We start from the raw sequence: 14,508 nt of genomic DNA on the forward strand, positions 1-14,508 counted from the left end.
TTTAGTTTATTGATAATTATTGTTTGAAAAATGGAAAGTGTTAATGTATGGTTGTGGATATATGTCCAGTTATAGGTCGATGGGTCCGCTGTGTGTTATACTCGTAGCAACCCTATGTATTTGGGCAGCATGGTCAATTTATTTCTATTTAGGAAAAAGTACAAAATTACTAATTTTATTTTTATTATTTATTTTTTTATTTGATATGTATATATGGTACAATTGAGTACTGATTGCCTCAATACTCCTTGATCACTACTCATTTATTGATACAATGACCATTTAGTGTGGAAAATAGTATTATTTCAAAAAAACATTAAAAAAACAATTATTTTTTGCGGACGGTATATGTCTAATATCTCCGATTTCATTAACATATGTCCATTAACGGTTTAAGGAGAATGATAGAGGACGTTAGCAAGAAATTTGTGCTTAATATTCGAGAAACATCTCGAAAACAAAAATCATGACAAATTCAATAGAAATACCAATTTATTTAAACAATAGTGAGATAAAATATGTAGAGGAATACATTAACTTATGGCAGAATGTTGCTACATTCAAAGGAAATAGAATGAAGAATAAAGCTCGGGTGGTGTAAAGATCTCTCCGAAAGATCTTTAAAAGCAGCCTATCGCTAGATCTTAAAATCAGAGTTTTGGCCACTTGTGTTTATCCCACAGTTCTCTATGGTGCTCAAACCTGACCGCTAACAAAATAACTTGATCTGAGGCTGAATACCATGCTAATGCAGCTTATAAGGAGTTAATGTTTATTAAGAAATGAGAAAGAATAAAAAATGAAGACATTCTTCAAAAAAGTAAACATTAAAAGTCTAAGGGTTGAGGCCCACCGATTGAAATGGAGCTCGGTCTTCAGAATGAAAAACGATAGAAGGACCATGGATTTCAAGAGATGACAGCAGAAAAAGGGGGCGACCACATCGGAGGTGGAGGGATGAAATAACACTGTGTGTAGGCGAAAACCGGTGGCTGTTTGCGAGGGACAAATCCAGGTGGAAACAAATTATAAAGAATATTTAGTTTTGTGTTTTCCTTTGGGTATATGGTTGTGAGGACTCTGTTTTGTTGTTTATGTTTTTTGTATATTTGTCTATGTTTTTCTTTCTTCTCTCCTGCTAACCAACTTCTATAAATTCCTCGCCTTGGGAGAGGTTTTTGTCAATACTGAATGCCAAAAAAACTATTATTATTGTTATTATATTGGCGTTTATTAAAAGTTCACGAAAGATTGATAGTCAAGGAGATGGATTTATAATTCGTGTTTGAATGATGTTGAGGAGTTCCAAAATGAGGTAGCCCGAACAGAAATTGAATTTTTAAAGAAGGAAGTTCTATGGGCAGGGATATACAAATTGGTAGGTTGGAATTTGTTTTTCATAGTAAGGTTGCGAAAGTCAAATGTATATATATATATTTTTTTTCTTCAGTGCAAAAATAGAATTGAAAATTAAATGAAAACAATTTTTTTGTGACTATTTATGGGGGCATCCATCCTCACAATTTTATTTAGTAAATTAAAAACTCTTGTTATTTACCCATTTTTTAAGTAGCGTCGTTGAAATGAAAGCATTACTGAACTTCTAAACATGAGTATATTTGCTTAATATAACATAAATATTAGTGTAAATCGTTTTAATTGTTTTAGAAAAATGCCCCTTTGATTGTTGGTGACAAGGACTCGGATCCAGACTTGATGAGATTCCTTGGTGCCCGCATTACAACCAACTACCCAGCATGTGGATCACCGTGAGTAAATGTTATATTTGTATCGTTCTCTGAGACTGGGTGTTGTTAGCTCAGAGGTTTAGGCGCTGGATTCAGATTAAATTTTTGGGTTTTTGATTTTTAAGTTGAGTGAGGAGCAGTGAGGGAGGGGAACAAATTTTTCCTCCAAAAATAAACTCCAAGAGAAAAAAAAAGGTTGAGTTTAAACTATACCCAATAATACTGTAGGCAGCTGGAAAATGGGTCTTTGTTCGAAAATCATGTTCTTAGAAATCACCTTGTGAAGATTTATTACTTAAGTTAATAATATATATAATGAATTAGTTTTCACATATTGTAGTACTGATGTTCGATACTGTGTATCATGGTAAGAAAAAATCTTGGTTTTGAGTCGATACTCCTATATAGTTTTTTTGTCGTAAAAGTTTATGGCGTAAAATTTATCTTTGAAAGAACCGCTTGTAAAACGTCATTTTTTCATAGAACACTCCAAATAAGCAACAGAAAAAAAGTTTTATTGAAATCGGTTTCCCCACGTCCGTAACTAACCCTTGTGATTAAACCCTATCCTTGTGATTAATCCACTCCTGATTAAACCCTATCCTTGTGATTAATTCACATCTGATTAAACCCTATCCTTGTGATTAATCTCCTCATGATTAAACCCTACCCTTATGATTAATCCATTCCTGATTAAACCCTTTCCATGTGATTAATTCACTCCTGATTAAATCCTATCCTTGTGATTAATCACCTTGTGTTCTATCGTTGGATAGAATAGATAACAGCTCCTGTAAAAAAAAACTCATCCGAAGTACACTGTGATCAATGTACAGCAGTCTCCTTTATATAATTTTAGTTTTTAAAATTAAATATTGCGCTTTCTGAAAGTTTATACTCGTCTAACCTACGGTTATCTCCACCTTTATGCCAGACTTGCAAAGCGCTACTTACCGTGAAACACATTTCAACTTACTGCCAAGCGTACTCCTCTCTCAAATCTTTATATTAATAACCATCATTCCTCCGCCCCTCTTTTCTGTTTCTCAAACACTTCAAACAATATAATATGTTACATTACCATTTTGCAATAGACGAAAATTCCTGTTTAACTGTGGCTATGAATTTGGGCCCTTACCCCCGTTGATGGTTGCAACGGCCGGCTTGGGATAGATCCATGCTCGTCATAAGTGCAACAGAATTATTTGACAAACCAATCGCATGCCAAAAAAAACTAAAAAACTAAAAGATGCGAAGGGAAATGTCCGATAAGCGGAAGTGTAAATCGAGTAATTAGACAGAAAGTTGAGATTTATCAATCAAAGGCTGGGAAGAAATATGTAGGGAAACAGTTGTTCCAGAATGCTGTTCATTAAAGTAACATTTTCGAGACCGGTTCAGCACCATTTGTTAACATGTATGTTTTACACATCAGCGTGTTGTAGAGAGAGAAAAATAAGATCCACATTTGGCATGCATGCAGCAAGATGAACATTTGATCGGGTGCATGATACATCTCTTCCTGCATCACAGACAGGTAAATCAAAAATAATAATACACCCCTAATGAAGTTATCACAGGTTTACAACAATACTTTTTGATTCACTTTCTTTAAAAATAGCCGTGTCGGTTAAAACTTCTGATGTTCCTACTTTCTATTAGTATTGGCTCTATACCTCTAATATCCAACCACACCGATTCACACCAAAATCAGCACTGCACGATTGGTGTGGACGACATAGCACATCAGATATGGAGGTTAAAATTGGAGTATTTAGCAATTTATACTTTGCCAGCTTGGACTTAAATGGTCACAAAATAAATTAATTTTGCTTTTTTCGTTAGTTTTGTGAAAAGATGAAGTTAAAATTAGAAAAAAAAATTAAATAAGAAATAAAAATAAAGCATTCAATTATTTTTACTGAGGGGAATTAACTGTAGGTGAATTAATATTAATGCTATCTAAATTATTTTAAATAATTATTAAAGCTCATCTCCTAAATACTATGAAAATGGATTCTTCAAACTTTACTCTTTCTAAATTGATTTATTCTTTCTTACCAATCACACTCATTATCATGTATACTTATGATTATTAGGGAGTATATGGCGTTGTTTTGATCCAAGGCTCACGATGGCGCGTTTTCTTAATAAAACCTGAACATTTTGGATTTTTTAAAAATTGAAAATAGCCTAACAAATGAAGCGCTAACAAGCAGTTATCTGGGTGTCGTTTGAATTAAAAAAAACAAAATACATTTGTAAACTTGTATAAAATCTATAGTAAAACCATAATAAATAGTGGATAGTTGTAACTTTTAGAGCCAAAAAAATGTATTTCCATTTAACTAAAAACAATACATGGACAACCATTTATGGATTTGTAGAGCTGTGCTATATTATTAAACTAAAACAGGTTCGAATCTGGCTCGAATCTAATATCCGTTATATTAGACTTTTTTCCCGACAGGCCTATGTACGTAATGCACGCTCCACCAAGAACAGTCTTCGACAACCTGGAGAAGCGAGGGTATTGCCTCATGAGTGCACAGACCATTCAGGAGCATTCCGTTTGGATCTTGGCGAGGCCGAGGGTTCCTGATGATGACAAAGTGGAAATTGCCAGGGGAGGACCCAATGACAAATCCATTCAAGCATTTGATGTGAGTAATGCTTTATTAGTTCATTCATAGTTTATTAGTCGATTGTCATCAAGGGTTTAATATTTTGCAATTCAAAACAATATGTCTACTAGTTATATATGGAATGTATTGAATTATAAAAATATATGAATTAAAAAAAAAAAAAAGATGAATTAGAAGGTGTTTACTATATTTTTTAGAAAAATGGAAACAAATATACTGTTGAAAACAAATGATTTGCGTGGATTTCGGGAAAAAAAAAATTATATTCAAATCTAATAGGACCTCTACTCGCCAGTCGAAATTACAGTAAACTCAAAAATGAACGTTCGGGTTGTTAATTCAGATTGATTTGGGTGAAAATTTGGAATTTCGTTTCGTGATTGGTATACCCCTACTCTCCTTTAAAGTTTAACTGAAGCCAAAAAAAAAAAACCACGCCCATGGTGCTTAGGTTTACGTCGAGCTTAATAGGAATGTCCACCATTGTAATTTAAACTGAAACAGAAGGCAGCCAGTAGTTGGCTTTCTCTGTCAGCTGATCCCCTCCTTAGTACTCTAACCTTGAAGGTTGATTCATTTGTTTTAACCCTACAATCTGAACGTCCATCTTTGGTTTTACTATCAATCTGTTTGACCGTGTAAAGATAAGAAGCGTAGGAAAATTAGTACAATTCAGAAGATGGCCGAAACAGTTTATTTTGTACGTGCTGTTAAATATTTTGAAAGTTAAAAGGAAACAAACCTTCTAACAAAACTTTTGTTTTTTAGAGTAGATTAAATGAACTATATATGGAATGGTGTAAAAGTAATTTAAGTCAAATAAATAAATTTCTAATTGGTAACGTCATCTCCAAGGTAATGTCATCTTTCTGTTCTCTCTCGTTCTACGACTACATAAATTTGAAAAAATTATACGTACATTTTTTTTAAAACCATGGCAGTTTTGTTAAAAACAAACGCTATCTATTAATTTTACTCTTGTATCCTGAAGTATGTCTAATATATATAGTTGATCAGTTTCATTTTATTTTATTTTAATTTCAGGAATCCCAGGATTCATCTAAATCAACGCCCAAATCTCCGACTAGGTCTCCAAGGCCCAGCAGATCACGCAGTGTAAATTTTTATTCTATATACATATATATTTTTTTTTTCCGTAATAGTTTACATATTGTTAGCCGTAGATATAAGCAAAAAATATGATTGTTGAGGATACTGTCAGAAAAGGAATACACAGTAAGGTAAATGATGTTTTAATATGCCCCGGTGTTTCGTACACATATTATCTGCATAAAATGTTAATCGTTACTTGGAAGAAAATTAAAATGAAGGAAGATACAAATAAGGAAACTTTTTCTTTTATTATTTATAAGTAAGGTAAAAGCAGTATAATGTAGTAAATACCAAGGAATAGAGAATATTAAAAATGAAGAAGATAAAATTATCTTAATAAGATAATTAGGGCAAAGTCCTAAGAAAACATCATGAAAGGAAATTCAGCGATGACTTTCAAAATCCTATTTAGGCGGGTGCGTTCGGTCGTAAAACATGGTCACTGAAAAAACGAAAACTTTTAATATGTAAACATTTTTATTAATTACAATGATTTGCCTTAAACTTGTCGTAAATTGCCATACCTTAATATCAACATTGTTCTCTGAAGGAACCAAAGTTCTTAACAATTTATGAAATTACAAGATATAGTTCTTGTTGATAATCATATAGAAAGTTGCAGCAAGATGTGACTGAATGGGATAAAATTATCAAATGGTATTTTTCCGCAATCATGCAAGATCCAGCAAATAGGAAAGGATCCATGTAAACTACATTGGAGGAGCACTGAGTGAAGGCACGGATCTTATATAACGGATATTTATGGATAGGACTCTGGGAAAGTTGACTTTGAATTTTAAACCGTTTAAGTAAAGTCTGTCCATTTCCAGCTATGTAATGGAATGCGACAAATGATAAGAAAAAAAAACTACAAATCTTCTAGTCAGAACACTTATTTGAATATGGGGCTGAAAGTTGGTTAGTGGCAGGCAGGCAAGAGCGGATTCACAGCTGCTGAAATAATATTTAATTAAAAGAGATCGAATCCACAATGAAATGAGCAGAGAGGAACTTGAGATTGACTCAAGGAACAAGCAAAAATGAAAAGTTTTTGAGGTATTGCGAGCCCTTGAGGATTGTAGGGAATAGACAATACCTTGCCAGGATCTGTGAAGAGCAGCAGTCATTGTTAACGCTAACCTACGCTAAAACGTACTGAAAGGATAACGCGGAAGTAGGAAATAAAAACAGAATCAAAAAGTAAAAATTGGAAACAATAAACAAGAGCAAATAAAGGGGAACTAAACAAATCTGGTGCGTTGCGCACATCGCACAACTTTAATTTTCCATCCTGCGTACGTCCCCACGTTTTTCGTTGATCGGTGACCTCTTTTTGAAGTTATTGTCATTTTTATGATTTTATATTAAAAAAAAAAAAATCCGGAAAATATCGGCAGGCGCAAATTATGAATAATTTTTTTGTTATCGTTCTGTTCCTACATAAATTTGTATTTTAGGGTTTCTTCAATTTCATGATAACATTTACTTTCGTGGTGGTGCAGTAGGAGTACCCAGGTCTGTTATGATAGTTGTCAATATCAGGTCCTAGGCCCTCCACAACTGGCAACTGACAGAAGTGGCTCTTCCTGTGGCCCAGGAGCTGATTGTTGTTCCTTGTATAGAACTATTTTAAGCAAAACATAATTTGTAAACATAAAGATCTTTATTCCAAGTATTCAGGTTCTAATCCAGCTGCGGCAGATAATTATTTTGTATTTCACTGTAGCCCTGAGACAGCCCGGTGGGTTAAGGAGCCCTGGGGGGTCCACCGAACCTCAGGAAGAGGGTAACCTTAATTGTGTAAATAATTGGTGGTTGAGCGTGATTCTGACCAAATCACCTCCTTCCTCAACCATTGGTATAGTATGAGTACTTCCTTACAAAGTACTGCACCCCTAAACCTTTATGGGTTATAGTGGTATATATATATAAGTTACGGACTGTCGGACTGTCAGCTGACAGTAGAACAGCTGACCGATTGTATAAATATAGACGGACAGGCTTCGCAAATAGATCAGTCTTTGAGTTTACTTCAAGCGTTTCATTTCGCACTCCTCTCTCTCCTATTATCTTATTTTCGCTATATATATAGTTAGAGTCTGTAACTTGTTCTAACAAAGGAGATTTAGTTTTGAGATTCTCTAAGGTAACTCATAGCTATCGCTGTCCTGACTCTTTTTCCTTTTATCAGATTTTGTGTCGATGTTTGTTTTCTACTATTTATATTGTAGGATGTTGAAAGGATAGAATCATCTGGATTTTCTCTTTAGGAGGTCTGGTGAGTTAATTCATAAACAATTTTTTGAGGTTAATAACTTCCAGTTGAATGAAATTTGTATTAAATTATCATGATATGGTACAACGTTTCAGGACCACTGTCCCATAGACATGAATATGGGACAGTGGTCCCGAAACGTTGTACAATATTATGATAATTTAATACAAATTTCATTAAACTGGAAGTTATTAACCTCAAAAAAATTTTTATGGAAAGAATCATATTTTTTGACTGTCGGATTTGTATAATCCGAATTTTGCGGCTCTTTTTTGATTTGTATTAAGTCGGGGTCAGAGGTGTTCCTTTTTAATGCCCCCTCTTGTCGCGTATAACGGAAGACTCCAAGACGCCTCGACTAAGATGCCGCTTGATATTGTCTATCATGGCATGCAGACCAGTACCTGTCTATCATGGCATGCAGGCCAGTACGTGTCTATCATGGCACGCAGGCCACTACCTGTCTTGCCCTTACTAACACGCCAGAGCCGATGAACAGCTGGCCAGCCTCTGATCGAGAAAGACGTTCTTCCGGACACCAGACGAAAAACGTGGTTTTCACCATCTTTGCCTATTTGCCTACCTGGGCGAGGGAAGAGGGTATAAGACCGCAGGACGTGATCGCGACTGCGAAAGTTCCATCATAGTCACCCAGATAATCCATAATATCTTAATCTATGAGACCACCCACGATTTCTTATTATATCACATCAAAATAATTATTAAAGCTAACACTACTAACCCATTTGCCCCCTCAGGGATTTTATTATGGTCTCTTAAACTATATACATGTTCATTAATAAGCAGAAAGTGCCTCAGAATTCTACCCTCCTTGTTCCACACTAATTTAACAAAATTAAAGCTTACAATCAGGACTCTTGAAGTAAGGCACGAACAGGTCTTGAGGTAAACATTGACCTTATGGTGGTCTTAAGAAGCTAATTCAGCTTAAACTCGGAAGTCTGACCCAATACGGAAGAGCTTTCAGCCACCAAAGAAACTGGTTCAATTAAAGCAAAACAAATATATTATCTATTTAAGCGCTGATAACTATTCCAATGAAAGAGTAATTAATAAATTTAAGTTATAATAAAATAAAAGTTAAATGATAATACTTATATTGTTAAGATATAGTATACTTTCGGAAATAAAAGTTGATTTTAATACGTTCTAATGTGTCTATGTTTTACTTGTATTCAATTATTGTTTTAGCCAACCAAAATTCCTCGTATCACGATCACGGTAAGTTAGAAGAAATTTGTTTGCTTTATCCTTAAGAAGTTTAAGATCTAATATTAACTAAAACTTTTTTCTTACAAATTGGTAGCGGAGTTCTTCAAAGGAATCGGTGAAGGATCAGATATCCATGAATGTAAGTGAAATGATTTATAGCATTCATTACTTTTAGGCAGTGTTTCCTAAACTTGGACACCGTAACTCTGAGTACTCCTTGTTCAGTGCCATCTTTATACGAAGGACCCATTGGGCTCTCTAAGGCCTCTCTTCCACTGGGATTGGAAAGCTGCGAATTACAAAGCAATAAATTCTTCCGTTAATACGAAATCGTGCGAATGTCTATCGCCCATTGTCATAGTATTCTTCCGGATTATAGTGGACGAAACGCCTCTTCAGAATGATTTTTCTGATGAAGAATAATTCGCTTTGGAATTATCTTCTTTGATTCATTGACATTTGAGGCACAAGCGATATCGACGAAGACGAAAATGTAGGTGAATCACGTTTACGTTAAAAGAAACTAGTTCGGTAAATTTTCTCATTTGTGACAAAATCTTTAAATCGACGATGACCATTGCGTCTTCTATTTTGTAATGAGACAGAACACATTTCGATACATTCTTGACAACAATTCTTCTTAATTAACTTTTCACCGTCCATTAGTCACTTTTTTTTCGCACTCGTTCGCAACTAAATCCCAGCAGAACGGGATAGGTTCGCACTTCGCACCTGTTTGGTCAAAAACTGACAAACGGTGAGGGCTTAGCTGACGCAGTCCCCCAATGAGCCACGTCTTGGAATCGTTTTTGCATTTTCTTACGAATTGGGACGAATTGATTTCGCAGCTTTCCGCTCCCAGTGGACGAGAGGCGTAACTAATAAGATGGATAGCATCACTGGCAGAACAAGCAGTGACCAATTTTGGTCATTTTTCAGCCTCCAAAACAGCCTGTTCAAAGTTTGTTTAGCTGTTAGTGTTCACAATCTCTATACGTCCTTTTAGAAGTTGAGGCACTACTTGTAATGTTAAAAAGCATTAGTCTCTTTAGTCGTTGTCTGGCATCTATCCTATGGGCCGCTTTACATAAATTAGTATGAAGCAAGAATGAACTGATAAATGTGATTGCTTCAAGAAATATTGACCCCAGTGTATCACATATAGAAACTAATGCAATTAAATAAATCGACTTTTAAGAAGTAATTCATGATTTTTCTCATCAAAAACCAAAAAAAATTGCCTCTCGCAAATTTGTGTTTTTAATGTTTGTTACATTTCAAATATTAAATAAATTATTGATTTTAACTAGCGTATTGTTCAAAACTCAAAGTTGTCCAGAAAATAATAAAGAAAACAGAAACCCCAACACTAACATTTTATCCTCTATAAGGAGGAAAGTGATAATAACAAATATTGTAAGAGATATTTCTCTAGGAAATTAGGGAATTATCATAAATTCGAACACATATTTCATATTTTGTTACAATTGACGTTAAATACATCAACAAAATTGATTATTCCTTGTATTGTTTTAGTTGCAACTATAGAATTATTAGCTGAAACTGAAATATTATATTTTTATTGTATTTATGGAGCATTAGTTCTCACAACGTTTTATTTCATATTTTTATAATTTTTGGTCATTGCCAAACAGTACCAAATCACCAGTATGGTATAGCATGGATATTGTAACCCCTTACCCTCCAACAATTAAAACCTTTTCAGTACAAATTACCTTTTTAATGACCTATTCCTTTGCTTCCTTAACTACTATTATTTATTATATAATTATAATATTTTTAAAAATAGTTATTTGTTATTTGATTGATTAAGCAAGCTATTAAGGTTTTTTTTAATACATAAAGATTGAATATGAAATTATAATATTTGGGATATATTAGATTAACTGTTTCATTTCTAAATTTTAAATACATACAAAGTTTTTGTTCCAGCCTATCACTTTGGGGTACTCTAAATTGGTAAGTTGATCTTTTTATTCTACAACTATTAATTTTCAATTGAATTGAAATTAACATGACTATTTTATAGACTCCAGCAAGTCAATCACCATTGGAAATGGGAGACAGACCTTTAATAGTAAGTTGATGATACATTCAAACGTAGCCTGTTGAAGCCATCGTTGGCTATTTTTTCTTTAACTTATTTATAATTATAAGTGTTGTCATTATTTGTACGCTAATTGATCTTTGTACATGTTAGATTTTATTTTAAGGATTTTCCTCCTTATTTGTATTACATGCAGAGCTGCCTGTTATTAAAGTAATTCAGCATAAATTATCAAATTTGTTGCTGTTTTTCATTTGTGTATGGTAAGCTGGTGTTATGTAGAATTAATTTAGCCATTGCGTATTAATAGATATAATATTTTAAAATTTGACAGTGAAATTTTTACCAATTATTATTATTGATATGAAATTTAGAGGGAAACAGGCTTCTTGCTATTTTCTTAAAACATGTTTAATCTAAACTCAAGAAGAACAAAAGTCATTTACACACTTACCCTGTTTTCAAAATAAAATTCAGTCATAAAATTTCAAAATAAAACTCAATAAGTCATAAAGCTATTTAATATGAGCAAACGTTTCACACCTCGTTGTTGGGCTTCATCAGATCTAAAGAGGATACAAACACTTAAATGAGGTAAAAATAAATTAACAAAGTAAAATAAAAAAGAGATGTACAGGGAAACATAAAATTAAATAATAATAGCAAAATTAATAAAATGATATATAATAGAATAAAAAAATAAAATAATAAAATACAAAATTATTTCCGTTTTCATTAATTGTCAAAAACCTTTTGTTATTCTTATTTAATTTAAAGTTTTACTGTACATATTTTTTTAATATACATTTTTCATTTAATTTTATCTCATTTAAATGTTTTTATCTTTTTAGCCCTAATGAAGGGTGAAATATTGACTCACATTAAATGGTTTTATGACTATTTAGATTTTTTCTTTGACATCACCCAGGCCAACTTCTTTTTATAATCACACATGGTCAATCATAGATCTTCCAATTTTAGAAGGTGTGTTTTAAAATTGTAGTCTGCACTTTCCACATCTTAAGTTATTTTTGATAAGGTCCTATTAATTAATAACTGTTGAACTTGTAATTATTTAATGATAATTAAATGAACATAAATGATGTTTTTGACAAAGAATTAGAAAAAACTTTTCATGTACATATAAATAGCATATGTTGCTTACTTTTTAACTTGGTGTTGAGTATGTAATAATTTTAGTACTGAAATATTTACCTATATATTTATTAGCTTGTCAAGACTTTCAAAATCTTAATCATTTGTTTTAGTGAAGTTATGAGAAATCGGATTCACAGGTAAAATCATTTATGTATTCTACAATAATCAATTTATATAGATGTTAAAATTTATGAAACTCACTGCTAGGTCGATGGTGATTTCTCACTGGAAAAATCGTCTGAAATGGAAAACCGATCCTTTGTAAGTTGACAGAATAGTTTATAATTTATTTAAGTTGAATAAGGGTTAATATATCTCTTCATTCTAGTCGTATGTAAAGTTTGATGAAGTAAATATTTATGCAGGGGATCCTAATTAATTATATTTTAACTGTAAATTATAAATGAGATAATTTTATCAGGTCTTTAAATCCATTTCTTTTTATCAAAATTATACCAAATGAAAATTAAATAAAATATAAGAAGATGGTCAGGGTTGTGGTAAAAAAAGAACAATGTCCGACGTGTCGCCCCACTTTGCAGGGCTTCATTAGGGCTGTTCAAAGCAATAGGTTAAACTGATGAAGCCCTGCACAGTGGGAGAAACGTCCGACATTAAATAGTTAATAACTATTTGTTCTTTTAATTAATCAAAAGTAGAAAAACTAACTGTTTTGTTTATTTGTTAATAACTCTGTATTTGTTACTGAGTTAGCAGTAATTTATTACTTTGTTTTGTTGATAAATGTTAATGAAATATTATAAGGAGGAAATTATTAGTGAAAATCCTAACTGACTCTATTCAATTAGTTATTTTAAGATTACATATTCTGGTGGAAGAGTAGGGTGACTCAGTAGGTAAGGTGCTGTGCTACTAACTCCAAGGAACTAAGTTTGAATCTGGCTGTGACAGTTAATTATTTATTCTGTTTCTGTAGCTGTGAGTATGCCCTGTGGGCTCAGAAACATTCCTAGGGCATACCCAGCCTCTATAAATTAGGTACCCCTAATTGGGGAAAAATCTGGCAGTTGAGCGTGATCTTGAAATAATCACCTCTGTATATAATCACTGTTCAAAAAACAGTACATCCTTATGAAGAACTGAACTGCTACCCCTAAATGGCTTGTAACGGTTCACATTATTACTATTGTACTATTTGGTGGGTTCATTTTGAAATTAAACTTCTCTTATATTCTCCTCTTCTTCTCTGGCTATTCAACACAATCCACTCTCCTTAAAATAACCCTCCAACCTGCCATGGAGAACCAAAACTTAACTATCCTGATCCTCCTTGATTTCTCCAAAGCATTTGACATGGTGGACCACAACATCCTTCTTAACAAACTACAAAATCTTCCTCTATCCAACAGTGCTTTGATGAAAGGAAGGTTTCAATCCTTCCTTTCCAATTGCTCCCAGTACGTAGTGGTTCCAGATAAGTCACCATCATTGACTCGACCCCTTACCTGTGGTGTCCCCCAGAGCTCATTGCTTTCCGCCACCCTTTTTACCATCTACATCAATGACCTTTCCCTCCTTATCCGACATTCTCACTACCATTTGTATGCTGATGATTTCCAAATTTACCTTTCCTTCCCACCTTCTGACTATTGGCTGTCACGGAGATGCTTCAAGAAGACTTAAATCAAATTAGTCACTGGGCACAAGAAAACAAGCTTAAGTTGAATGTAGAGAAGACTAAGGCAATCGTAATAGGCTCCAATCACCTCCTGAAAATTATTCCTCATATTCCAACCTTATTCCTAAACAACAATTCAATACAATTCCATCCTTACGTTAAAAACCTTGGTGTCGCTATAGACCAAACTCTCTCCTGGAAAAACCACGTCTCCAATATTTCCCGTCGTACCTTCTCCACCCTAAAACGTTTAAATTATCTTTGCCACCTACTTCCTTTTGAAACCCGTAGGCTCCTGCTTACTTCCTTAATATTCACCCATTTTGATTATTGCTGTGTGGTTTATGGGGGCGTCTCTGGAGATTTCGAAACAAAATTAAAACGGTTAATTAATTGCTTTGTACAATTCATCTCTGGGGTTCCCAGGTCCTCTGTCACCCGATTTTATGAAGAATTGAAGTAGCTTTACCCCTCCTTCCGTTGTAAATATTTTCTTGCTTCCTTCCTCTACCAAATTATCCAATCCCTCCATCCATCGTACATCTCTGATATCCTTCAATTTAAATCCTCAGTGCATTCCCGCAATACCCGCTCACGGCCTTCAGACTTATATGTAAGTGCCCATTGAA

At 33.6% G+C, this 14,508-nt stretch overlaps 1 protein-coding gene across 7 annotated transcripts in view; it reads left to right on the plus strand.

Moving 5' to 3' along the window:
* LOC106678045 (micronuclear linker histone polyprotein) overlaps positions 1 to 14,508 on the plus strand; it is a 47,582-nt gene that overhangs the window by 4,374 nt on the left and 28,700 nt on the right. For all 7 annotated transcript variants that reach the window (XM_014416329.2, XM_014416332.2, XM_014416334.2 and 4 more), the window contains exons 2-8: positions 1,669 to 1,769; positions 4,219 to 4,411; positions 5,438 to 5,509; positions 8,994 to 9,023; positions 9,109 to 9,153; positions 10,968 to 10,994; positions 11,065 to 11,112. In XM_014416329.2, the coding sequence (XP_014271815.1) occupies positions 1,669 to 1,769; positions 4,219 to 4,411; positions 5,438 to 5,509; positions 8,994 to 9,023; positions 9,109 to 9,153; positions 10,968 to 10,994; positions 11,065 to 11,112 (516 nt within the window). The remainder of the gene's footprint in view (positions 1 to 1,668; positions 1,770 to 4,218; positions 4,412 to 5,437; positions 5,510 to 8,993; positions 9,024 to 9,108; positions 9,154 to 10,967; positions 10,995 to 11,064; positions 11,113 to 14,508) is intronic.

Source organism: Halyomorpha halys, unplaced genomic scaffold, assembly GCF_000696795.3.
Source record: "Halyomorpha halys isolate HHAL.00 unplaced genomic scaffold, Hhal_1.1 Scaffold120.1, whole genome shotgun sequence".
Taxonomy (NCBI): Eukaryota; Metazoa; Arthropoda; class Insecta; order Hemiptera; family Pentatomidae; genus Halyomorpha; species Halyomorpha halys.